The sequence below is a fragment of the Phaethon aethereus genome (genome assembly GCF_964289735.1).
Source record: "Phaethon aethereus genome assembly, chromosome: 1".
NCBI lineage: Eukaryota > Metazoa > Chordata > Aves > Phaethontiformes > Phaethontidae > Phaethon > Phaethon aethereus.
The window spans coordinates 149388141-149413537 of NC_138575.1; the positions used below are offsets into that span (position 1 = coordinate 149388141).

Sequence of the window (25397 nt, forward strand, 5' to 3'; positions counted from 1 at the left end):
AGAACGGTCTCTTGTCAAGCTGCCAACACAATTTGATTCACCAGGCAGCCAACACCAAGAACTCCATTCCCTCCAGGTTCACCCGACGAGATACTGCCAGCTGACTCCTCTAACAGATTTCAGTAAGTTCTTACTGATCTCAGTATCTTCATCCAGCACGGAAACACTGCATTCAATGCCAAGTGCTGAAAATTACACCAACAAAAGCTACACATGCCACCTCTCCACTGACACCCCTGCCCCAAAAAATGAAACAAAAAAACCACCCAAAACAAAACAAAAAGCAAACAAAACCCCCAAACACCCACCTAACCATTGCCATATCATCATCACTACTGACTTGATTCAGGGTGCTAAAGGCTCTGTTGAGCAAGAGTTCCCAGTTTTACCAGAGACTTGGGATGCTGATGTGTAACAAAAACATTTACAAAACATTGTAACAAAATCTTTATTACATATTGTGGCAAAAACTGAAAAAATATTCCACAAATTCAGAATGCCATTCTTAACCTACTGATGCATGCTTCAAAGTACAGCTGGTACTGCTAACAGTAGCTGCATGTCTAGACAGGAGAAGTCTGCTTTCATGGAGCAGCTAAATAATCAGCCTGGCCTGTTGTGTCCTATCTGTTCCTCTCAAAGTAAAACAAACACCTTTTGCTTCCGACTGAGCTCCTCAAAACCTGCAAATGCAGATGCTGCCTCTGCCTCAGACATCCTCTGAATCACAAGGCATAGGAAGCGGGTAACCATTGCAACACGCTTGTTGGGCTCTTCTCTGCACAACTACTACTGGCTAGGCTTAGAGAAAGCTTAGCAGGCCAGGCAGAAAACCAGGATGACCACTCCTGAATCAAGAAGTGATTAAAATAAAAAGTCTTCGCATGTTTGGCAAAAGTTGTTGCAATGGTGTCTCTCCGTGCCAGTTACACCCTGGCACATGTCAGGAATTCCCAAAGTGTAACAGCCCGGCTTTGGCAGCAATGTACTGGAGCCCAATTTATTAAGTCAGCATGGATTAAAAGCATTCTTGCTGTAGTTAAACTATCCTACAATCCCTCTGGCATACCTCCAGAATTTCGCACTAATTACTGGCAACAGGTTACTGGACTACATTCATGTACTCAGGGGGGGCAAGGGTGAGGGGCAGGGGGAAGGAGGTATTGCTATCTAATCAAACTTCCCTAGTACATGCAAAGAATCTCCTCCAAGCATCGCTTAGAGACAAAGAAGAATCCAGTCCAGGGTTGATTAGTAAAAAAATCCAAATTTTCTAGTTAAATTGGTACTGCAGGTAAACTCACTATTAACATGCATTTGGATCTGAAATGTCTACGGTTCATTTTTGCTTGCTATCAAGTCTGAAAGCTGAAGCTAGTTTAAACAGTTATTTACCATCAAATTTCTTTTCCCATTTGGCATTTGTAGACCATAAACTAAAATTTCTGAACAAAGAGGGGCCTCTAGTTTTCACTTTGAACACCAGTCCATTTTGACATGTTCATAGCTCCTTTTTAAAAATCACCTGAACATTACAAATTTTCTCCCCAACACTAACACCAGAACTAACAAAGCCATAGCAACACACAACACTAACAAAACTGATTCTACAATAACATCCCCTAGTCCTCCCAGGGCTCTTGCCCAACTGATTTGTTCAGTGTCGCCATTGGGGCGGCTGTCTGCTTCACACGGGCACCATGCTTTAGCTTTGTATAATCATACCGCAAGAACGCCTCTAGTAAGAGACCCTCTGTCCGATTTCAGCAAAATTGGACAGAGGGACAGAGATCCCAGAGACAAGTTCCTGCATGTTTTATGAAAAATGTGCAGCTAGAAAGAGAAAGAACTCAGGCCGGGGGCAGGAAGGAGGGCAGAAGGAACCCACAACACATACAGCATCATCTCCCACATTAGGCAGGCTGTAGCCTAAGCAGAAGAGGCAGATTAAAGATTGTCCAAACGGTAGGGGAGTCACAAGGCACCTATCCTGCAAAAATATTCAGGGGGAGGGGGGGGGATATGTGGAAAGAAGAGACTCATTAGTTCTGACCTTTATATAAACTTTTGGTAGCTAACATATTTGAAACTAGAAATACCAGTTTGATCCAATACAATAGGCCCAGTTCATCAGTCCGGAAAACCGTGTTTACCTAGAGCTGCTTACACCCGCTTACTCCAAAAGTAATCGATTTGAGTTATAACAGTAGGCGATAAGCTTCATGTTTCTAATCCTCTCTTGCTACTGTTTCAAGCTCCACAGATTGTCTCCTTCCTGTCCTGTACTTTTTAACCTACCATTCTCCTTTTGCTAACACATGTCAGCTTTTTGACTGAGGTCAGACTAATGATTCGCTTCGGAAGATTTTTGTCATCGTGCTTCCAAGGAGAGCAAACTGCTTGCTGGAGGCACTGCAATTCGGCCTTTTATTGTCATCATTCCTCAGCAGCACAGCTGGCCTTACAAGACCTAACTATATTGAAGATGAACTACGGACAAACCCATTCAGCTCAAATGACTGTAACTATCTTTGTGAAAGGCTGAAACGAAACAGGTAGTGCCAGCATTAGAAAGATACTCCAGGAATCTTCACACTCAAAAGTTTTTGGTTTTATAGGTATTACATAAAAGCTGAAGTACTTACCACATGTCTCCCCTCCAGCATGAATATTGCGCTGCAGGTATCAGCAAGACACAATCCACAGACTGACAAGACTTCTCTTGATAACGCCTTTTGGTTCCTCCTTGAGCTAGAGTTTAAACCCTCTCAATATTTACTACATCAATGTTCAGTTTTGTGTTAAGGAAGAGGGAGAAGACTTAGTTTTTAATATTGAAGAGATAGTTAAAAAGGCAGTTCTGGAAATGTTGATAAGCTTCTTTTGGAGACATAAATGTCCCAATACATTGTTTGGTTTAGTTGTGGGTTGTTTATTTGTTCAGTTTTGGAGATGGTTGGTCAGTCATATTCCATTCTCATGTGCTTCTTGTAAGATAAAGGCATCACAAAAACTTGCACCTGCTGGTGACATTAGAACTACAACCTGACAACTTCCCAGTACACCTAAAAGTTACACTCCTACAGGGAAGAGGCAGAATTTTTTTTTTTTTTTAAGCAAGCATTAGTAGGAATATTTGGAAGGAAATTTAGGGTGAAACATCTGCTCTGCAAAGTAGAAGTTCAGATTATATTTCCCCAGCTGAAACCTCTGTCATTTCTGGAACATTCACTCTAAAATTAAAAAAAGTTATTGCTTCTATTGAAGCTCAATATAAGTTAGAAAAAGAATTGCATATTTTCTTAAAAACATTCCAAATATACATTTTAAAACCAAAATGCACTCTAAAACAAGTCTAGTAAAAGACACTGTTTTAAGCAACCTGTAGTAACAGCTTTACAAAAGAAAATTGAGGAATGTAGCATATTATCTATAACATGACAATGCTAAAATCCTAAACAATTCACTTAACACCCTTAATAAGTAGTGTTTTAAATATACATATTTCTTTACAAAAGAGTTTAGCAATTCCTTATACCACTTTACAGTATATAAATAGTTGAATAAAAGGTCATAATGGGAGATGCCAGGGTTAATATTTACTCTCAGATGCTTCAGGTTTCTTAAGTATTTTACTGTAAGGCACAATACTGCTAATCTAAAAGAAAGGAATAAAAGCCAATGGCAAACCCAGTCAAAACTCCTAATGTGGAATATCCAAGAGAACAATTCCAGCATCTCTACGCAAAGGAAGAAAAAAACCCAAACAAACCCAAACTTTGTAGATCCTAAGAAACAGTTGCAATTTGTACATAACTAAGTAGAACAGGATGTGAGCAGGGGTAAGAAGGAATTAAGTAAATTCTTATAAATAGACTCATAAATATATTTTAGCCGTAATTAGCCCTTTACCTCTGTTCTACTGAGTTTAAGATTGAAAGAGGTAACCAGTGTGCATATACCTAAATAAGTCTACATGCTCAGCACGTGAAGACCACCTAGCACAACCTATTACTGCCAAATTCCATATAAAAAGCTAGCAAGATGGAGAAAGTCTCCTTTTCTCTCAGCATCCACTCAGAGTAGAACACATTACAAGATCAAATTAGTATTTGTTACATGTAACGAAAGTTGAAGCTAGCAATTTTTTCATCACGAAAAAGGATATGCAACATATCTATGAAGTTATAAGATTCATTCAAGGTTAGATTATATCTTTTCTAAGAATATCCGTCTCCAATTACAACAGATCAGAACTTTCAGAACATTTTAATAGTTGTAGTCTTGTAAGTGTTCTCCATGTGTACATACTGAATGTAAATAGTGCATCCACAATATTTATCCGTGAGACATTCTACATTGTTTTCACTGCCTAGTCTTCGTCTTTGTTACAGCCCTCTGGAACACAATGACATTGTAACAATGCTTACAGAAAAAGGGTTATTGCATCTTTTTTTTTAGGATGAGACATCCAGAGGAGATTTTATAAAATCCTCCTGTGTACAAAATTCTTAGTTATTAGCCCTTTTGGAACACCAGCTAGAAAAGTTTGAAAGGTAAAATAATTTACATTGTTATTTTTTCCATTAACTAGACAAAAGTCCATACTAATTAAATAAAAAATAATAGTTCTTCAACAGTCTATTCAAAGTATCTTCCATGAAGCAGTTCAGTGGGAACTTCCATTAGATAGATGTTCTCCATGCCGGTTATTACTGACATCCACATCTAGAAGCCAGGAATTAGAAGAAGAATTGTTGTTGATCTAGTATTTTAATGTATTTCATCTGTTACATTAATCCAAACTCTGGCAACAAATTTCATATTCATATATGCCTAAGGTTCTCAAGTTTCTCTGGGTAAGTAATCCTAAGACACATCCCTTTTCTTTTTTTTTTTTTCCTCCTCTCAAGACTAGTTTTCTCCAACTCAATAGCATTCTCTCAGAATCTACCTGTTTGTATTTTCTGAACATCGGGATTAAGTGACACCACTCAGTCTGGTCCGCAGTGCAACACACTAACACTACTAGCATCACTTGCGGAATGGCTTCTTCTAACACAATGAATGGCCTTAAGGATTGTCAAGTGAGAAACTAAATTATTACTTACCAAGTAATGCTGTAGTTTCACCTGCGTCCTCTTTTAAACTGGTACACTGCAATACAGATTCATTAGTGGAGGAAGCCGATAATTCGCTTACTTCATTTCTGTCATCATCTTGTAAAGCAATACTCAGACTTCCGACTGAAACACTGCCGCTTATTGATTCAGGTATTGGAACTTCAAGTACATCTTCAGGGTCCCCCTTCAAAATTAAATATATTTAAATGACATTTTTGTCTACAATTAGGCATCAACATTCCTCCACGTTACCACTTTGTAACCTCACCTTATTGGAAAAAAGACCGTTTTTTGCCTGTTATCTATGCACTCATGAGTACAGTGTTGAGTAGTGTCTACTTTCAATGTTATTGTCCAACTGCAAAGAAACAAAGCCAAGCAAAAGAAAAGCCACTTTTTCAAAGCTACCCCAAAGCCAAAAGCAGCAACAGCAAGAGTGAACCCAGTCAGCCTTTTGGATGGATTATTTCAACACTGTAGGAACAGTATTGCTGCAGCCTGGTTAGAAGCAGGCTGAGCACATATGAAGTCTTCACTGAGCAAACCTATTGATCCTTTACGAGTCTGTGGAAGCCTCTGTTTTTCATGATAGCTGGGCAAGCTTAGATTTTTTCTTCCTGCTGGGATGAGCAAACATTTGACATCAGAACAAACTTCTCTCCTCCTCTACCTCCAGCCTAACTTTAAGTTTGTTCCAAAAATGCAAATATGCTGGCTTGTCACTTTGCAGGAATAAAACATCTGCAGCGCAAGCAAAGGAATTAATTTCACCTATCGTATAGCAGCTACTTCTGATCCATTCTGAAAGTTAATTACAAGTCCTACATGCACAATTCTGTTCCTAAAATTAAACAGACTACCTTCATTACGATATTGCCATTGATATACTGACATTATTTCTACATAAGCAAGTACAAGTAGCTATTCTGTGAGCTTCATAATGAGCATTTTTCCCCTCCCCAAACAATTAGCAAAGGCCCATCTTAAGATTTAAGAAATTCTAGGCTGATTCTTTCTTTAGCACAAAAGCAGGATATTTTAAAATGTGCTGAATTTTAATACGCTATAGACCTGCTACCACTGAACACAAGTTAAGATATACATGATACTAATCTCTACGTGTGTGCGTGGGGGGCATTAATGATGTTGGTTTCCAGAACTTAGGCACTTTAGTAAGCACTGAGACTACAGGATTCAACCATGCTCTACTAAATCAGTCAGACATGCTAAACTGCAGGGTTGGTGGTTTGTTTGCTTGTTTTTTTAATTGTAAGAAATAGCATAATGCAGAACTAGACCACTGAAGTCCGCTCTTTACAAAACAAAAGCCAGGTAATAGGACTTAATTCCTTCTTTCTACTTTGAGCCTTTAAACATTTTGAAGCATCTGAAGTATTTTTTTTCCATAAAACTGAATTGAACCTTCAACCTCTTTGCAGAAGATTTAGTAGATTTCTATAATAAGGCTGCACATTCTTTTCTGCAGTTATGTCACTCAGTAAGCACTGCTGAAAGAAGCTGCTTTGCTCTTCGCACTTTTTTTGCCGCCTCACATCAGTAAAAAATTCACACAATCACTCTACAAACTAGATTGGGCAACCTGGATCAGGCTGAAAACTAAGCTAGAAGAAAGAATACCAAATTATTTCCCATGTTACTAGCTTCAGTGGGACTTCAATGATTGATGCATAAGCAAGACACATTTCCCCCATTCCGTTAGAAAAAAAGAACTAGGCTTCTGTACTTAATATAATCCCATTCAACCTGCTTTCCAACACTCATTTTGCCTAACGAGCAGAGGAGGTATTGCTGCTCCTGGTTAGGCTTGGTATCAGTATCCTCTGCAATAGCATGAATTCAGGGAATAAGTGTTCTGAAGGTTCTAGTATTTCAGTTTTCAGACTGTATACAAAAGGATACATCCTCCTGCATATAACACAAGTTACAACTCCAAGAATTGAAAGTAAGCAAGAAGTGAGCTGCTAACATAACAATATTAAAGTAATAATAGCTGTTTCACATGACAAAAAGATTGCAACCCTTGGGTAAAGTCTGACTTAATAAACAGAAGCACCACAATCTGGTGTGTATGTATATTGCACAGGAAGAGTATTGTCACCTTTGACAAAACAAAAAAAGTAATTCATAAAAGTCTTCCACAGATCTGCTAAGTCTCTGCAAAGAAATAAGAGAAAAGCTAGTCAAAATGCAGACAGTCTATGAAAGGAAGGTCCCTGAAACCAAGGAACACTATTTTATGAAGATCTCTGTAGATCAATAGAAAAGAGGTACATTCATGCCTATGGCATTTTAGTGGAACTCAATACTATTTATCAACAGTGACTGAGTAACCTACCGCATGTGTCTTCATGTCTCTTTTCTGGTGCTGTCAGAAAGAAATGAGAGCACATCATTTTCTCTACTTAACCAATTTCTGGTGAATGTCTTTAGGAAGATTCTAAGTACTGGCTTATATACAGGGATAAAACCTTGGGCATATGTGGAAGTACACAAACACTCAAGATAAAAAAAATGTTTCTTGCTTTGAATCGCAGTTCTCAACTCGATCAAATATATGCTCTAGATTCTACTGAATTAAATTATATTTTTGCAGCCTGGGCAAATTGCCTCACCTCTGCTTCAACTTCCTTACTATCATCAGCTGGAGATAAAAAAAAAATTCACAGAAGAGTGCGCAGAGGATTTATAAGCTGCTCAATGCACTGTTTAAGCTCTTAGATATAAAATTCCCTTATTTTTCTGTTTCTCAATCAATTACTCTTGCATCTTTGCCCAGCTGCTTCAGTCTCATCAAGTAACAACTGTTCTCATTCTGAACAGTTACATGAAGTCTTGCCTCCTGCACTGTACTTCTACCTTGAAGATTAAAGTAAGTGTGCAACATACCCAGTATCCCAAAGCTTTTATAACATCTAGTTTACACATTGGACAAGTTCGGTGGTCCAAAAGCCAAGGGTCAATGCACGTTCTATGGAAGATGTGCCTAAAGAAAAGAAATGCCCTTTAGAACATATCATGAAAGCCACACACTAGTCTGTCAATGTGCAAGCTATTACTTTAAAAAAATAAACCCATTCCTTTATAACCTTGACAATTAGGTACTGCTTAATTTACTAGGACAGACATGTTTCTGGAAGCATCTTCTTTCATGCTAGCTTTCTGAAACAAGATGTTACTAACCACAAGGACACAACAGAGCTACCAGTTCACAGTGTACAGTTCTAACTTAATACTAAGAGAGCTCTACTTCACTCCTACACGTCTCCCAATCGTTCCTTTTTCCTGCATAGTCATGAAGCGCTACATGGTCTTCCAATGCCCTTCAACATATAACAGGCCATATAAATGGCACAGCTTCAGCTCTGCCACCAGAGTTTCAGAAGCGTTTCCAGAAAGCTCATCACATATTTCCTAGGGAAAACATGCTAAAAAGGAAAGAATAATTACGGCAGCTTACTTGCATGGCAGAATTCGGACAGTGTCTTTCAGTTTATAATTCTCAATGCACACAGCACAGTTTTCCACATCAACATCTAAACCCTAAAGATGACAACACATTTAAATGCATTACATCCATATTTCATTACAGAACAAGCTTTGTGTAATAGCTAGCTTCATAGAATGTAAAATGTATAAAACAGTTTAGCAAATAAAAATATCTTGCTCATTTAATACAAGCTTCCATCAAGAGGTGATTTGATCAAGTGATACTAATTATTAAAAGCAGCCAAACTCGGATTTTCTAGTTTAAATAGCTATACATGGTACCTCAAGTAATTTGTAACGTCTCAAACATTGGCTTTGCTCATGGGAGCACAGTAAAATTTCAGTTTAAAGTAACTATAAAATGAAGACATTTTAAAAGAGGTCAGCTCAGATGAAAGTGCACAATTTAATTCTTAAATATGGTCCCAAAGACTTACAAGTGCTTAAGTAGGAAGAGATTCTTAGGGATGAATACAGCAAACCCGTTCTTCCCCACTGTTGTTTTGTTTTGGTTTTTTTTCACCACATCCTAGCAGATATCCTTTGGCAGCTAGAGGAGAACTGAAGTATACAATCTGGAATAGTTTTTAAAACTTGTCTCCAAGCTCACATCAGAGAGACAGTCAAAACTCCCCATTCCAATTTTTTTTCTTTCTAAGGGTTATATATTTTTCCTAACAGGTCTTACTGCCTTCTTGAAGCCATGCTTATAGTTAGTTGCAGTGCAAATATGATGCATATCTCCAGATACAAAAGAAATAATTCAAAGTTAATTGGGTTGTATTATAAGACGCAAGTATTAGAACAGACAGGGGACCAACTTCCCTTTCATCCCCCACAAAATAAGTATTTTGTGTTTACTGCTTACTGAAGCACTTCAATTTCATTCCCACAAATGCTCAAATGGATTAGCACTGCAAGCAAGCTTTCAAGTTCAAGGCAAGTTTTTTCTCCTTTGCATACTATCAATTTACATAATCAATGCCTTAAATGCCCAAGTAAATCAAATTAAGACTGTTTTTTACATAAGCAAAGGTAAGACAAGTACTTATTCTATAACAAGTATTTTTTATTCTGTATAAAAGGCAAAATCCAAGCACACCATATGTAGCACATACTCAAATAAGTGTCCATTTTACAATAATCCCATAAGCTTCTCAGGAAAGATCTACATGATAGCAAACACACTTTTAAAATATTGACCTATTTTTAGTTAAATACCCCAACCCCAAGTGAAGTGATAATGAAAGACTGTACTGTGTGACAATAAAGGAAATACACTCTTTTAATCATAATGGCTGAAAGGAAGTATTTAAAGAAAAAAAAAAATGTACATTTACAGAGTAGACAGGACTGTATTTCCAGATAAATTTACATTAGTTCACATAATACCTCTGCATCATTAAGTTATATAAGTTTGCTGATAGTAGGCTGATTCAAATCAAATAAGACGACATGATTTACCAAGCAGAAAACCTCTATTTTAATAAAGATATTTTAATCTAATCTCATTCTACTTTGCTGAAATAACATGGCGTTCATAGTTACAACCAACAACTTAAATTCCCCCATTTTATTTATTTTAGTCAAGGGTATATCGATGGGAAGGAACTGCCTGGTACACTGCAAAAATTTCTTATTACAAATCCGTTTTAGAGGTTTACTGAACATGAACTTAAAAGCAGTTAACTGCTTCCTTGTGGTTCTCACCAGAGGTTCCAACATGACCCTTTTACATTCATTACTTCCTATGCTGATGTTTTGCTTTGATACTGCTTTACACAAGTTTTTTGGTTCAATTCCATCTTTCTTGATCTTGGAACTCACTATTGCATGAACAGAAGTATGGCTTTTTGATGGAATTTAGAATATAATTAAAAGTAACAAATACTCATAAAATGCTACTTAAACATGCTGAATGCATAAGAGAAAAAAGGTAAGTTCAAAGACAGTTGGGTTTTTTCATTTCAAAACCAATGTACTAAATGAAGGGCATATTCTCTGCAGCATGTGACCTAAGATGAACAGCTTCTGTTGAACCACAGCTTCTCAAGTTCTTGCACATAAATTTCCTTTCTCACCTTAATTTTATTCATGAATTAAAAAAACCTAATCCTTGTTTTTCATCTCTGAGCAAATCAGTCCTTAAGTAAAAACTAATCAAATAAAACAAGTAAGGGTGGGGAAAAAAAGTCTGCATAGTAACAGAAGTCTAGTCAAACTAACTCAGCATCTAGGATCAGAGCTGCCTGAAACTCCGACTAAATATTTTAATTCAAAACCTTGACTTTTTCTACTTCAGTTATTCTAATACAGCTATGAGACTAGGCTATATGTCATCAAAGCTAACTTTCTGAAAGCTGTTTTCATTTTTAGAATAGCTTTATTTTAATACAGAGAAATGTACTTCTAAAAAATTTATGCTTCAAGTAAAGTCTATGCAGCTCCTTAATGTATTGTATGACAAAACATAAAACAAGTGCTCCATTTTTCAAAGCTTTTTAGATTTCTAAGGCCTTATGATCAATAAAAAGATGGATGTTCTTTTAAGAAAACAAAACATTACATCAGCTGTAAGAACTGTGCAATCAATAGGTCCCAGGAAGTATTTCACAATCCACTTGTTGATGATTTCAAGTGCTGATAAGATATTAGCGTTTCCTCATCTTTACAGTATCAGCCCTGTAGTCTCCTGCAACATTCTGTATAATCAGATATTATCTGCAACAAAACAGCCTTACATTTCATAAGTAGTTCAAATTTGATTCTTCAATTTTAAACTCGGCCTTCTAAGCAAAGGTGCTAAAATGAGCCTAAAATTCTAAGACTCACACTGCAATTACATTGTGAGAATTTTAGTTTAAATTCTATAAAGATGTTACAACAGTTTTTACATCACACAGCAATAAGCAGAGCCACTGAATTACCTTTTCGCCACGTTTCACAGTATGCAGCTGAAGCTGGCTGATTGCTTTCTTGGTTTCTTTCCTATGTCCCTTGAAAAAAAAAAGGTTTTAAATATTAGTGCACAAGTCAGTTTTAAGAGTTACATTTCAAAGCTTTTCCATGTGGATTACTAAGTCTTTTGAATGCATTTAAAGATTCATCTCTGGCTAGCTAATTTGTTTTGCATTCTCAGGGCACAGCAGCAAACATTATCTATAAACATACTGATCTTACAACTCAACCAGTGCAGAACTACGCAGACCAAGTTGGCATACCTAGCCTCGTATTGTGACTACCTGCATCAAGGGCCTTTCCACACAGGAAAATTGAAACTAATGTAGGCTGTAGAGGCAATCAGAGATGAAACAACAGCTGTATAACCAGACCTTCTAGTTAGGCAAGCCCATGAGCAAGCACACAGTAGGTATCCTGCCAGGAAGCCTAGAGTTGGCCACCAGGTCAAAACGCTGCTTATAGCTATTAATACTTCCTCTCAGTTAAACACTGTCTCACATGTTACACAAAGCTTTGCACTGAAAGGGCACATTATGCAAAAGAGATGACAAGAAAGGCTTAACAGACATGAGACACCATACTGGACTTCTATACAGTAACAGTGCTGATTATGCTTAGAGGCGAAGCAAGAAAAGAAAGCAGTACTGTATTCCAAGATAACGTGCTAGCTACTACTAGAAATTGAGAAACTAAACACTCCGAACTAACAGATGTTGACCTGTTTAGCAGCAACCGTCACTGATGAAATACCATAAAGAAATGAAAAAAGATAATGGCAGCTTTTCTCTGTAATGATAATTACAATGACTTACACCATTTTACAGACTTATAGTATTGAAAATTGGGATTTTTTTTTTTTTTAATGGTGTTAAAAGAATTATTCTGAAAGTTCTCTCAGAAAAGGACAATCAGCAGCAGCCTGTTTCACCTTTTGTATCAGCTCAGGGGTTTTTGCAGAGTCCTGCTTCATCCTCAGGAGCAAGGTCTTCCAAAGATTTACTGCTAAACTGATGTTGGAATAAATCTTAAAATACCCGTCTTCACCTTCACTCAGCAGCTACACAGTAACTTGTTGTAAAGCATGGCATACTTAACTCACAAGTTTTAATTCAACTGGAATCAATAAGCCAAGCAAAATAACATTCGAGTTAGAGAAGTGGCTTTTTGTTTCCAAAATTCTTTTAAGACTTCTAATGATATATCTTGATCAATTTTCAAACTTTGCATTGTTTTATAAATTTTTGTTTTCAATGGCTGTTTTAAAAGGAGAATTGAGGAAAGTGGCATAACCTTCTAATGCTACACTATTTCATTTAAGAAGCATTTAAATCACAAGCCCAATGGCAAAATCTATTAAGAGTCTGTGGTACATATTTCTGGGAAACATCACATTCAACCTAAAAAACTCTCTTAAAACTACTTATAAAGCATTTGAACCTCCCTTAGTGTGACCTACCCCCAAGCCAATATAACAGGAAGAACCAACTTTCTTCATCAAACAACTGTTACAACACACAAACATACCCCTTTTTCTATAAATACTTCCCCAAAATTTTGTTGTCTTGAAAGTATTCTCAGAATATAAGTTCTAAGACTTAAAGCTTAGTAAAAAAGGTTCTAGGGAGTCAACATTTGAAGTACACTGCAAGTTTAACCAATACAGAAGTCCTATGTGTTATCCTCAGTTACTAAAAAGAGAAATTAAGTATTTTTGTAAGAGTCCTGTAAGTCCTAATCAAAGTTCAGACTCCTGAAGGCAAACAAAAATTCCCTTCCCTCCTCCCCCAAAGCTAAAATCTACATGTGCAAACAGAAGGCAGGGGAAGTCCACGTGGATAAGCAGTCATTTGAAACTTTTTTTTTTTCCTTGTTCTGAACCGGGGATAAAAAACCCCCCAAGACCTGCTTGCAAAGAAAAACAAGTGCAACTTTCTTTTTCACTGTTAGTAGAGAACTGTGGTAAAGCTTCTGATGACCATGGAAGGAATCTAACTTATCTGCAAGAGCTGAAAAGCACAAGGAAGTGCCTTCCTAAGATATTTTTAAGAACTCAGATGGGCTAGCTCCTCAACAATTCTATCTAAGTTGCTCTCTTGAGTGTGGGGGCTTGATCCAGATAGCCTCCAGAGGTCCCTTCCAACCTAAATTATTCTATGATGAAGTACTTCCCTCAGGAGAAAAAAGTAAAGCTGACCTTCTTTTAACCTATCAAAGAACAACAGGGATTTGGAAGGGGCAAATTAAGGATCAAAGTTATTCCGTCCTGATCTTCCCAGTACTCCCACCACTCTCAGCGCTTCAGATAGTCCCAAAGAGCTGAATCTCCCACACATGCCCCTTCTAGTCTGCTGCCATTCAGTACTCTACAGTGGAGTAGTAAGATTAGAAGTACCAAAAGCAGTTTTCATAAAGCTTTAGAAGAAAAACTTTAGCCTTAATTACTTGTGGGTCTTTAGAAAAAAGTTACTATGGTCCCTCTCTATTAGAAAAACAAATCTGGTTAGGGAAATTAGTACTTTCAGAACAAAAATTACTGAAGAATGAAAATAATTTTTAATGTCAAAAGGAAGGAAGTTAAGTTAGGTGACAAATCACACAAGAAGCTGCCTTTACTCAGCTGTTGACAACTGGGCTAAATACATGTCCCACAGCTTCATACGGGTATCTAATAATTACAACTAGCTAAACTTGTGATGCCAATTAGCACACCACTTATTAGCCTCACTAACCATTACTGAGTAGTGTTCACAAGTAGCAAGAAGGCACAGATCTTCAAGAATGCTTCAATAAACAAGCAAAGTTAGGCAACTGATTCGACATGAGAAGACAGTAAATGCTCTTAAAGCATCATCATGTCCAATTACCTGGTTTCCAAACTGTGATCCTGTATACAGGAAACGTTGTATGTAGTAAAATATGAGCCAAGCGAGCGATATAATCATCATGGTGATGAAGGCAATGGCTACAAACACAACTGACTGACCACTAATATATTCCTGCACATGTCGCGTGCCAACAACAATAGTCATTTTTACTGGAATCCCTCTTCGTACAGGCTCCAATATTTCTATTCCTTTTGGATAGCCAACCATTATCACCACTGTATTTCCTGTTCCTGTTGGAGGGAAAAAAAGAAGAACACAGTCAGTCAGTCATCAAAATTTAAGCATTCTCGCTTAATTAATTAATGGTAATTTGGGCCTCTTCAGTTAAGATCAAAGTTATAGGAAAACCTCTGAGTTTTTTCAGGCATAGTATACTTGATACACTGTTTGCTAGTAAAGAATCCTTTATTTATTTCATGAAACTCTCATACACAAGATAAACTTCAACAGATGCTTCTTTACTGTTCAAGGTCCTATACTCCTCATTTCATACAGTGAGGTGGGATATGGATGCCATGCGAAAAATACCAGGCAAGTTATACACATCTCATCTTGAAGTTGCTGAAGTTTTAACATGCAACTCAGGAACAGCTGGTCTTTTATTTGCCAGTGTGGGGATTTTAGCTGCAGCTGGAGACAATATGAGAATGCCACGCAGACAGACACAATCAGTTAAGTGTGAGTCTGAATCCAGAGCACAATTACACTGGATATGTGAACAAAAAAAGAAAAAGATTCAGATATTTAATATTAAAACATTGAAATACGTAAAGACTCTTCAATACTAAATATTCAAAATGTAATGAGATTTCATGATGTCAAGAAATACTTTGGGACTCTCTGAGGAGCATGGAACCAAAGGATTCTTCTATTGTATTAGAACTCAAAAACACTCAATCTGTATCAAAAGGCACCCAATTAAAAAAAAAAAAAAACAACAAACTTTAAGCACTGTATTGCCAGCAAGATACCATCAAGACTGGTAGGAGAAACCAAAGACTCTCTGTGACTAGTTTTACTCCATTTTGTCTGGAAGCATCTCCAGTATTGTCTCAGAAACATCCAACCTAAGTATTACAAAATAGATTATGAACAAATGTACGTGTCAAAAATGTCACCTTTTCACTGGTCTATGCCATTTTTATTTGAATAGTTTGTACTTTCTGCATACCAACACTGCTATACACCCATGAGAAGTCTTTATAAGCTTACTTGGCACTCCTACCTCTGAGAAAAAGTGAAACTAAGCTTGATTCAGAGAGAAAGTAGAGAAAGAAGAGAGAAGAGAGGGGTTTTCCTAGCTGGAAAGCTAAAGCTGTAATGTCACAGATACCTTTTTAGATTCACAAGATTACCTACCCACAACAAGACCTCCCACTGAAGACTTAAAGCCTTTCTCCCTCCCGGCTGTGTTAGATTCACTACTGAGAAGCTATGTCAAAAGAAATAGTTGCCTCATTTATAACATTACATCAAGTGGGGATTTTCAAAACTCAAAGCAGCATTCTGGACTCACCCACCTCTCTGCCTACTAAAACAAAATGTTATTTGCCTGAAATATTTTAAACCCCTTCAGTTGAGACTGTTTTGGCTGTGACACCTTGTCAACCTGGCCACTCCGCTACCATGCCAAGGGGAATTTGCAGAAGTTTCGCTCCTGTACATAGCAGCTCCTCCCTCCGTAAGGTCCAGATGGTCTGCTCTGGATGAAACACTAAAGGTTCCAGTTATTAGTTGACTAAACCTCCTATCTCAGTGCCAGTTACCCTCTTCCAGCTTCACCTTATGCAACCATCCCATTTCTGGTCACCTACTGTAAGAACCATGATACCCATCTGCCAGATACAGACACAGCAAAAGAGCAGATTTTCCAAATAGGTCTACATTTCTGGAAGTTTTCAGAATGGTGCAGGCAAAGAAAAAGGTGCTACTTATGCCCTCCCTCGAGTACCCCACTCAGTTCACCAGCAGCACCCATGCACCTCCCAGCATGTCTTGCCTTGCCTGGTGGGTGCATCAGGAGACACAAAGCAGTGAAACTGAAGACAAACAGGACAAATCCACAAGCAACTAGGCTCCACTAATTAGTTCTACTCACCAAGAACATGCTGATCCACATGATACCACAAGTCTAAGCATACTAAGAATTAATTCATTATTATTCTCCTCTCTGAACCAGCATGAAAGCATTACCAGAGACACTCATGAATCTCATAGAGAAGAGAATGTGTGAAACACTCCTTGCTTTCTGACTCTGCACAACCCCACAGGGAGTTAACAAGAAAAGAACGTATGAAGGTAGAAGTTTCTCTCACATTGCTGAGAACTGTTATCCACATACCTAAGTCAGATTAGGTCCTATGTCCTTAATCAACTGCAAGAGTTAAAAACAACAGGAGGGGTGCCTAAGGATGGCTAGTGAATAGTACAGGAGTGCAGGAAAGATTTATGTGGTTTCATTCAGGCTTGAGGAGGAAAAGAGTTTCAAGATTAAAGGCAGCCTGGATTTTTCAATCAATAAAGGTTTCCTCCTCAATCCTGAAACCTGGAGTCAATTTAATCCTGCTATCTAATTCTCTGCATGATTTCTAAGAAGTATTTAAAAACACCACAACAATCAGTAATGCCTTTCTCTGTTGTCACTAGCATGTCCAACCATCAGACAGTTATTTCCTTGAAATGGAAGGCAGGATACTTTTGTGCAATGGCTGCTAGACACTGTGACACTCTCTAGTTTTAGAACTAACTCAAGTATGCCATACATTTTTAAATAAATGCCCATTAAAAGCATTTTAACAATTTTAAAGACTTAGTGATGAACCTGCCATTAAAAATACATGCAACTAAACATGATGGCCTTGAAGGTCACAAGACAGAAGGAGGGGGAGAAGAAAAATAATTGCAACCCACTATTACAAAAGTAACAAAAGCAGTCTCAGAGAAGCAGTTGCCCTGAGCAGCCTGTTAAGACTAAGGGCTTTAACTCATTCCTCACTAATTTTAGACTTCTTTTCTGAAACACATTATTCAAAGACTGAAATGCTGTTGAGTCACTCCATTGGCTTCTTCAACTGCAACACAACTCAGAGACCACAAATCACCCTTATAAAAGAACTCCAAGTGTCACATACACGTATCTACCGAGAGTGTGTTTTGTTGGCTTCACCTTTCCATAACTTTCTAATTTTGCAATAAATAACCACATTCTTACTCTGCTAGAGTAAACTTGTTTTCTTTTCTAGGTTTGATGCTTCAGTGGAAGCCAGTAGATTTGAAATCTGGTATGTGTTTTTTTTTTTTTTTAACATGATCATCCAAATATAGCAGTGAGAGCTGGCAGATCCTTAGGATACCTTGAAAGAACAGCAGCTTTGGAACTCTGAAGATGAAGACTTTCCTGCCAGTGTGCCAAGGTCAGTTTTAATGCTAGTATTGCTAGACTTCTCTTGTAAAAGGAAACGAGCACTCTCCTGATGAGCAAAAAGTAGTACAGATACAGATCTTCATTTGAGGCATCCCAAACTATCACATGTATTCCCATTCATGCCTACAGATAACAAAGACAATTTTCTATCATTCGGAAACCAGTTGCAGACATACTCTAGTTTTTGTCCTCATGAGAAACACCAGAAAGCTCCCAGACTTTGGGCACCTTGGGAAAATGTTTGAGGTCAGTGCTTAGATCTATTTAAGCATAGCCACTCTTCTGATATTGCCACAATTAACACTGAATGTTCTCTATACCTCCTGGTCCAAACAAATGACCAGGTGACCCGCCTAGTGGATGAGGGAAAGGCTGTGGATGTTGTCCACCTGGACTTCAGTAAACCCTTGGACAACATCTCCCACAGCATTCTCCTGGAGAAACTGGCGGCTTGTGGCTTAGACAGGTGCACTCTTCACTGGGTAAAGAACTGGCTGGATGGCCGAGCCCAGAGAGTTGTGGTGAATGGTGTTAAATCCGGCTGGCAGCCGGTCACAAGCGGTGTTCCCCAGGGCTCGGTTCTGGGGCCGGTCTTGTTCAATATCTTTATTGATGACCTGGATGAGGGAATCGAGTGCTCCCTCAGGAAGTTTGCAGATGACACCAAGTTGGGGGGAGTGTTGATCTGCTGGAGGGCAGGAAGGCTCTACAGAGGGATCTGGACAGGCTGGATCAATGGGCAAAGGCCAACTGTATGAGGTTTAATAAGGCCAAGTGGCGGGTCCTGCACTTGGGTCACAACAACCCCATGCAACGCTACAGGCTTGGGGAAGAGTGGCTGGAGAGCTGCCGGGCAGAAAAGGACCTGGGGGTGCTGGTTGACAGCTGGCTGAATATGAGCCGGCAGTGTGCTCAGGTGGCCAAGAAGGCCAACAGCATCATGGCCTGTTTCAGGAATAGTGTGGCCAGTGGGAGTAGGGAAGTGATTGTGCCCCTGTACTCAGCACTGGTGAGGCCACACCTTGAATCCTGTGTTCCTTTATGGGCCCCTCACTACAAGAAGGACGTTGAGGTGCTGGAGCGTGTCCAGAGAAGGGCAACAAAGCTGGTGAGGGGTCTGGAGCACAAGTCTTATGAGGAGCAGCTGAGGAAACTGGAGTTGTTCAGTCTGGAGAAGACGAGGCTGAGGGGAGACCTTATCGCTCTCTACAACTACCTGAAAGAGGGTTGTGGTGACGTGGGTGTTGGTCTCTTCTCCCAAGTAACAAGTGATAGAATGAGAGGAAATGGCCTCAAGTTGTGCCAGGGGAGGTTTAGATTGGATATTAGGTAAAACTTCTTCACTGGGAGAGTGGTCAAGCATTGGCACAGGCTGCCCAGGGAGGTGGTGGAGTCACCATCTCTGGAAGTACTCAAAAAACATGTGGATGTGGCGCTTTGGGACATGGTTTAGGGGACATGGTGCGTTGGGTTAATGGTTGGACTTGATGATCTTGAAGGTCCTTTCCAACTTTAATGATTCTGTGAAATGTCTCTGATCTTTACCAAATGCATAACAGTACAGTGACAATCCGATGACAAGCTTTGTCTCAACTATCTACGGCAACCTCACCTCACCAAATCCCTGGTACATTTTGTGTTTTCACCTGCCTCAAGAAGGAAGATGTGTAACCAGAAGAGTCAAGTAGTCAATCAACACTGGTGCACATTCCTTTTTCCACATGGGTTTGCAACACATACGCACTCTTATGTATAAAATAGACATAAACATTTTGAAGTTACTCCTGCTTCCTCAGAACAACATAGCAGCTCAACATCATACAGTCACTGTCTTTAAGCAAGCCACCGATTTCAGTTCTGTCCTTTCAGTAGTACAGTACCAGAAGCTTTTGGTAGAAAGTATCAGTAATACAGAAGTAATGCACCACTCAAGAATCGTGAGCAGTGCTGAAGGCAAGGTAGCAAAGAGTTGAACTACATGCCAAAATAACCCTAACTCTGCTGCTTTGGAGCTGGCAAGAGCTTATAGAATCATAAGTACAAAGTCATTCACATCTGTTTTGTTTAACAGACCTGCATAAAACAACATGTCAATGAAGGAAAGAACCACTTGGGTGCATTTTGGCAAAGCCGAACCAAATCAGAGACCGTTTTGTTTACATAGCCTAAGTCATACACTCAAGCTAAGTCCCAAGCTTCCCTTAAATCCAAAAGCCATGCACCAAAGCTCCACTCCAGACCTATCTCAAACTACCATAGACAGACCTCCTTCCTCCTCTCCCCCTGATTGTACTTGACACACAGACTTTATTCCATAGTCTTCAAGGTATCAAACTTATGTTCTGATCAGGACCATCAGATCCTAGCTCGGGAGTGGATTCAGAAATGGCTGGATGGCCAGCATGAAATATAACAGAAAAAAACATAGAACCAGAAGACCCTTTTTTCTTTCCACTGCAATATGCCTCTGTCTCCCCCTAATTTGTCAGCACTGAGCCTCTAACTCTCCTTAATCCGCTCTCCACAATACACCACACCTTGCCATGCCAGGCTCCTCTCCAACCCACTCCCAGCTAGTACTTACGTCACATATGTATTTGTGTTTTGGAAAGGAATTTGAAGCCTCCATATTATATTAAGCCCACCATCACCACCAAAAATAAACACTGTTAAGACTGCCTGCAAAGTCTATATCCCTGTAAATCTGAAGTTTGAGTTTATACTATTCAGATTCAATAACTGAAGTACAACTCCTTGAGTCATTTGGGTAAAATGAGTATCTTCCACTGAAAAATACCTCCTCAGCCACACGTGAAGTTGTTTCACTATTACTTCCCTCAAGGAGCGAAGTCATCCAGCATTTTCAACAACGTAATTCAGGCAGAGAGCAAAGGCCTGAAAAACATCACACATCAGTAGATATATATTTGAGGAACCTTCTTTTAGGAGGAGGGACAGGACTGCAAGGCTACATATTCAAGATCTCAGCTCTCCTGTTGCAAAACTTTAAAATCTGTACTCACTGCACTCATGAAGCTCACAAGGCACCTGTGAAAAATAACCAAACCACAGAGTATTTGGAATATTTGTCCTTTACCAAATGCTTTGACACCAGCCAGAGCAAATCACTACTTTGCCTAATCAAAAATCTCTTTTTACTCAAGTTGGAGTAAGTCTAAAAACACCAAAAAACCCACCAACAACAGCACACATGCATCACACACACTAGAAAGTTCAAAGTCCAGGTTTTTCAGAAGGAGAATGAGAAGATTAAACTTGGAGATCAGAAGAGTTACCCATTTATCACCCTCATGTAATTCAGGCTGCACTTCTATCACCCATAACCATTGCTCCATCTCACATCATTGTTGCTACCACTAATTGCAAATCCATTAAGTGGAAGCTCCTTATGCATATAACTCCACTCCTTAGTTACACCACTGCAGATTTCCCAGAGTATTTGTTCTCAGCACTCGTCCCAGAAGCAGGGTTTGTTTCCTCATCTGTCAGTTCACAAATCCCTTCACAGGAATGGCAAACTTGTAAAACACAGCTTTACATTCCACAATCTCCCTTGCCTGTCTTCCACAGACATTTCTCCCCCCTTTGAAAAAATGCAAGATTTAAAACACTGAAATTAATTCTTCCCCATATTCCCAAAGTGCACTAAAAAAGTGAAACATGAAACAAAGATTTGTTACTCCTGCAGAGCTAGTGATTATTACATTCCCACCCCCATGCAAGCCATTCTGAGGTCCAACCTGCATTAGTATAAGTAAGTACAAACATATACTTGTACATATACTATACTAAATCACACTTTTTACACAGAGTGAGCTTTTAGCAGTAAAATTCTCCCCATTTAAGAAAAGCGTTGTTAACAGACCAGCAGTCAAGGAGCACTTTATACCACTGATAGATGTAATTATACTAGCAAGTATAAAATGGAGCATCAATCCAAGAAGGTCTTCCATAGCACAGAGGTGATCACAGAAAAAAGAAAATCATAAAAATTTGATGAAATAAGCAAGATGAGAAAAGGAGGAAGACATTCCACAAAAGAGCAAATCATATTTGTGAGAGGCTACGACAGGGCATGGAGAAGAACATGGGAAAATTCCCACAGAGAGGAAAAAATTTTGTACTCTTTGGCCAACACAGAGCGATGGCCACAAAAAGAAACTAAGAGCTGACAAAAAGGAAAGAATTATTACCCAAAGTACCCTTACTGCCACATGGGATCAAAACCAAAGGTACATCTTCCCCAGCATCTCACTTCCCCTTTACAGTGAATAAAGGACACAAGAGATGGGCCAGGCTGATCTACCCAAGCAAGCAGCAGACTAAGAGGAACGGCAATCACGCTTCCAACGCCCAAGTTGGTGCCACTTGGTATTCCAAGAAGAGAGACTTGTTTTCCACCTGATATATCATACACACTAAGAAGCAACAGCTCCTTGAGATTTTTCACTGTATTAAAGGTGTTTTTTTTCTTTACAAACACATCATAGTTCTACTTCAATTAATTCCCTCGTCTTCCTCCTCCTCACCACCAAGAATGATGGGGTCTGAGCATTAAAAAACTCATTGTATCAGGACCATGTGAAACATATATTTGCAGCATTTTTTACTTTCTGTACTTCATCTTTATATCCCTTTCTTCCAGTTCCTTGGAAATCTACAAGTGCAAACATATTTTATTGCAGAGTTTGGGGTTTTGTTTGGTTTTTTTCCTCTTTAGTTTAAGCATTTGCTATTGTCATGCTCATAAAATCTAGCAACATACTTTTTTTTAGTCTCATGGCCACAGCAGAGACTGCAGTGACAGAACATGTGGCTTCTTATCTCCCTAAAAATCACAGATCCCTTCTGTAGGCTACAGATCATCAGCACGTTCAGACAAGTCCATTCAAAATCCTTCTCTAGGCTTCAGCCTTCCTGCTGCATTCACAAGCGTTTAAGAATTACCTGATGCTTTTATCGCTCTCTCGTCCCCTACAGACCTGGCGCAGGAGAGGAGGGCGAAGCTGTTACAATAAAGCCTGTACCAAAAAGCCATCTTCAAATAGCTACGGCCATACCTTCAAAGGCACCAGAAAGCATCTTCGGGATCGCTGGCACAGCCTGCGGCAAGCGGCCTACCTGTCACCGCTGTGGCCGCTCTGCCGGGGGGTGCACAGCAAAAAGACGGCTCGCAACGAAAGCGGGCCCCCACCGCCTCCGACCGCAGTCGGTCGCACGGCTGCCCGCTTCGGTGGCTTCGCCCCATCTTCTCCCCGACCCCCGGGGCTGTAACTTGGGAGGCAGAAGAGGGTCCCGGCGTTTCCCCAGCGCGGTTTAAAGGAAGAGGAAATAAAAACCCGGCTCTTTGTACCATTTTTACATGGATTTCTAACCCCCTCCGCATCCCTCACCGCGCGGAACCGCGCTGCCCCGCCACCGAGGTGGACCGGCGTTAGACAAAGCCATCCCCCCCCGCGCCCCCACCAAAGGCGGGGAGCGCCCAGCCCCGTCCCCGCTCACCCAGGTGGGACATGGAGACGGTGCTGTTGCCGAAGCGGGCCTCGTTGTAGATGACCACGGCGGCCGCCCGCTTCCGCGCCGCGTTGGTGACCTTGTCCTTGAAGGTGCAGCCGCCGCGGGCTACCAGGGCGATCCAGGGCAGCGGGTCGCCCTCGGGGGGCCCGCGGCCGCCGGCCGGCACCGGCACGTCGTAGTCGGTGTCGGTGGCGCAGCCCTCCATGTGCCGCGGCGAGGCTCCGCGGGGGATGCCCACCAGGCCCTGGGCACTCTCCTTGGGCGAGCTGTCCCCGTAGCGGCCGCTCTCCGTGTTGCCCCGCACGGTGCGGTTGCTGAGCGGCTCCACGTAGGCCGTGCTCACCCACGCCGTGTACCACTCCAGGGCCCGCGCGCCCTGACACACCGGCGCCCCCAGGGCCACCAGCGCCGCCGCCACCAGCGCCAGCCGGGCGCGCCGCACCATGGCCCGGCCGCCGCCGCAACGCGGCCCGCCGCGAACAAGAGGAGCGGGAGGGGACCCCACCGCCGCCGCCGCCGCCGCCGCGCCTCGCTCTGCCCCGCGGCCGCCCCGCGCCGCGCAGGTAACACCCGGCCCCCCCCCCCCGCCCGCCACCACGGGCGGAGCCCGCCCGCCACCGCGGCTAATGGCGAGGGGGAGGCCGGCCCACCCCGCCCACCCACCTGCCCGCGCACGCGCGGCTCCGCCCCCAGGGAATGCCGGGAGGGAAAGGGATGGCGCCGGGGCGGGGGGTGTGGCCGTTACCCCGCCGGGAATGGTGCTCCGCCTCCCTTCGCCGCCGGCCCCTCCCCGCAGCGCCAGGGGCGTGGGTCAGCCGCAGCCGCAGCCGCGGCGGCGGGGCGCTGGCCTGGGGCACCTGCGGGCCGCAACAGCCGGCCGGGCCGGGCCCGGAACGGTCGGCGGGGCAGAGGTCTCGGGGAAGGGGAGCGAGCCGGCTTCCTGCGGGCAACCAGCGCCCGCGGGCGATTAACCTAACGCGCCTCCTGCGCGGAGAGTGTCCGCTGCGGCCTTCCGCGCCCCTGCCTGCCCGTGCAGACGAGCTCGGTCTTGAACCCTGGCGATGGGTGGCGGCTTGAAGTCCAGTCCGCCGGTGGCACGCGCGTGAACTCCAGTGGGGCAGTGCCCCGCCCTCCATCCGCGGCACACCTCGCCCGCACCCGAGTGGGAGGCGGCTGGAGTGGGGGGAGCGGGAGCGGTCGGGCAGCGGCGTTGTTGCATTCAGCACGTGAGGTGCTTCACGGGGATAAAAACACCATAAATTTTTGATTTTGCAGAAGACGGTGATGTTTAACAAGGGAGACTCTGAACAGTTTTGGAAAGAGCTACGATGCCTGAGCTAATGCTGAGAAAACGGGAGCAGACGAGTATCAATCCCGTACAACCGAGATACCTCTTTTCCTGGGTGTGTCAGAACGGGAGGTCAATCCCAGTAAGGTCTGTGCTATTGCTCATATGGACTATATGCTATTGCTCATACAGACTATATGCTGTTGCAGCCGGGAGCAGAGCAGTGTACAGCAGCGCTGGGGAAAGGCAGCAAAGCCACTCAAGTTCGGATACAGAAGGTGGCTGTGCTGTTGTACCGAGGGGAGCTCATTTCAGAAGCATGAAAAACGGTTAAGGGGGTCAGTACCACGTGGGAAAAAAAGGGAGAAAAATGTATGGAAATAAGAGATAAAGGTACTGAATAAACATGGTCGTTTTATGGATTCGTTTTCCATTAAATAGAAATACTTGATACATACCTCTTCTTAAATAAACTAATTTAAAGTCTTACCTATTTTTTCATTCAAGACATCCATACCTTTTTCCAGCTTATGACATGGATTGCTTGTTTTCACCAGCTACCAGTCTTTTTTGAATGGTCTCACAGACCCGTTTTTCCTTCAGAAGTCAACAGTTGTGTGATGGTTAACATGGTTAACCTGTGTCATCAAACAACATTTCAAACTTGGGTA

The 25397-nt window shown here is 41.3% G+C and overlaps 1 protein-coding gene across 1 annotated transcript; it reads right to left on the reverse strand.

Annotated features, from left to right (window-relative positions):
- Positions 1-4669: 4669 nt before the first annotated feature.
- Positions 4670-23883, reverse strand: RNF149 (ring finger protein 149; the record flags this gene model as incomplete). Its single annotated transcript, XM_082009177.1, has 8 exons — positions 4670-4728; positions 5112-5307; positions 7480-7509; positions 8031-8127; positions 8602-8684; positions 11558-11626; positions 14456-14706; positions 23424-23883. The coding sequence occupies 8 exons, from the start codon at positions 23881-23883 to the stop codon at positions 4670-4672; spliced, it is 1245 nt and encodes a 414-aa protein (XP_081865303.1).
- Between the last annotated feature and the right edge of the window lie 1514 nt (positions 23884-25397).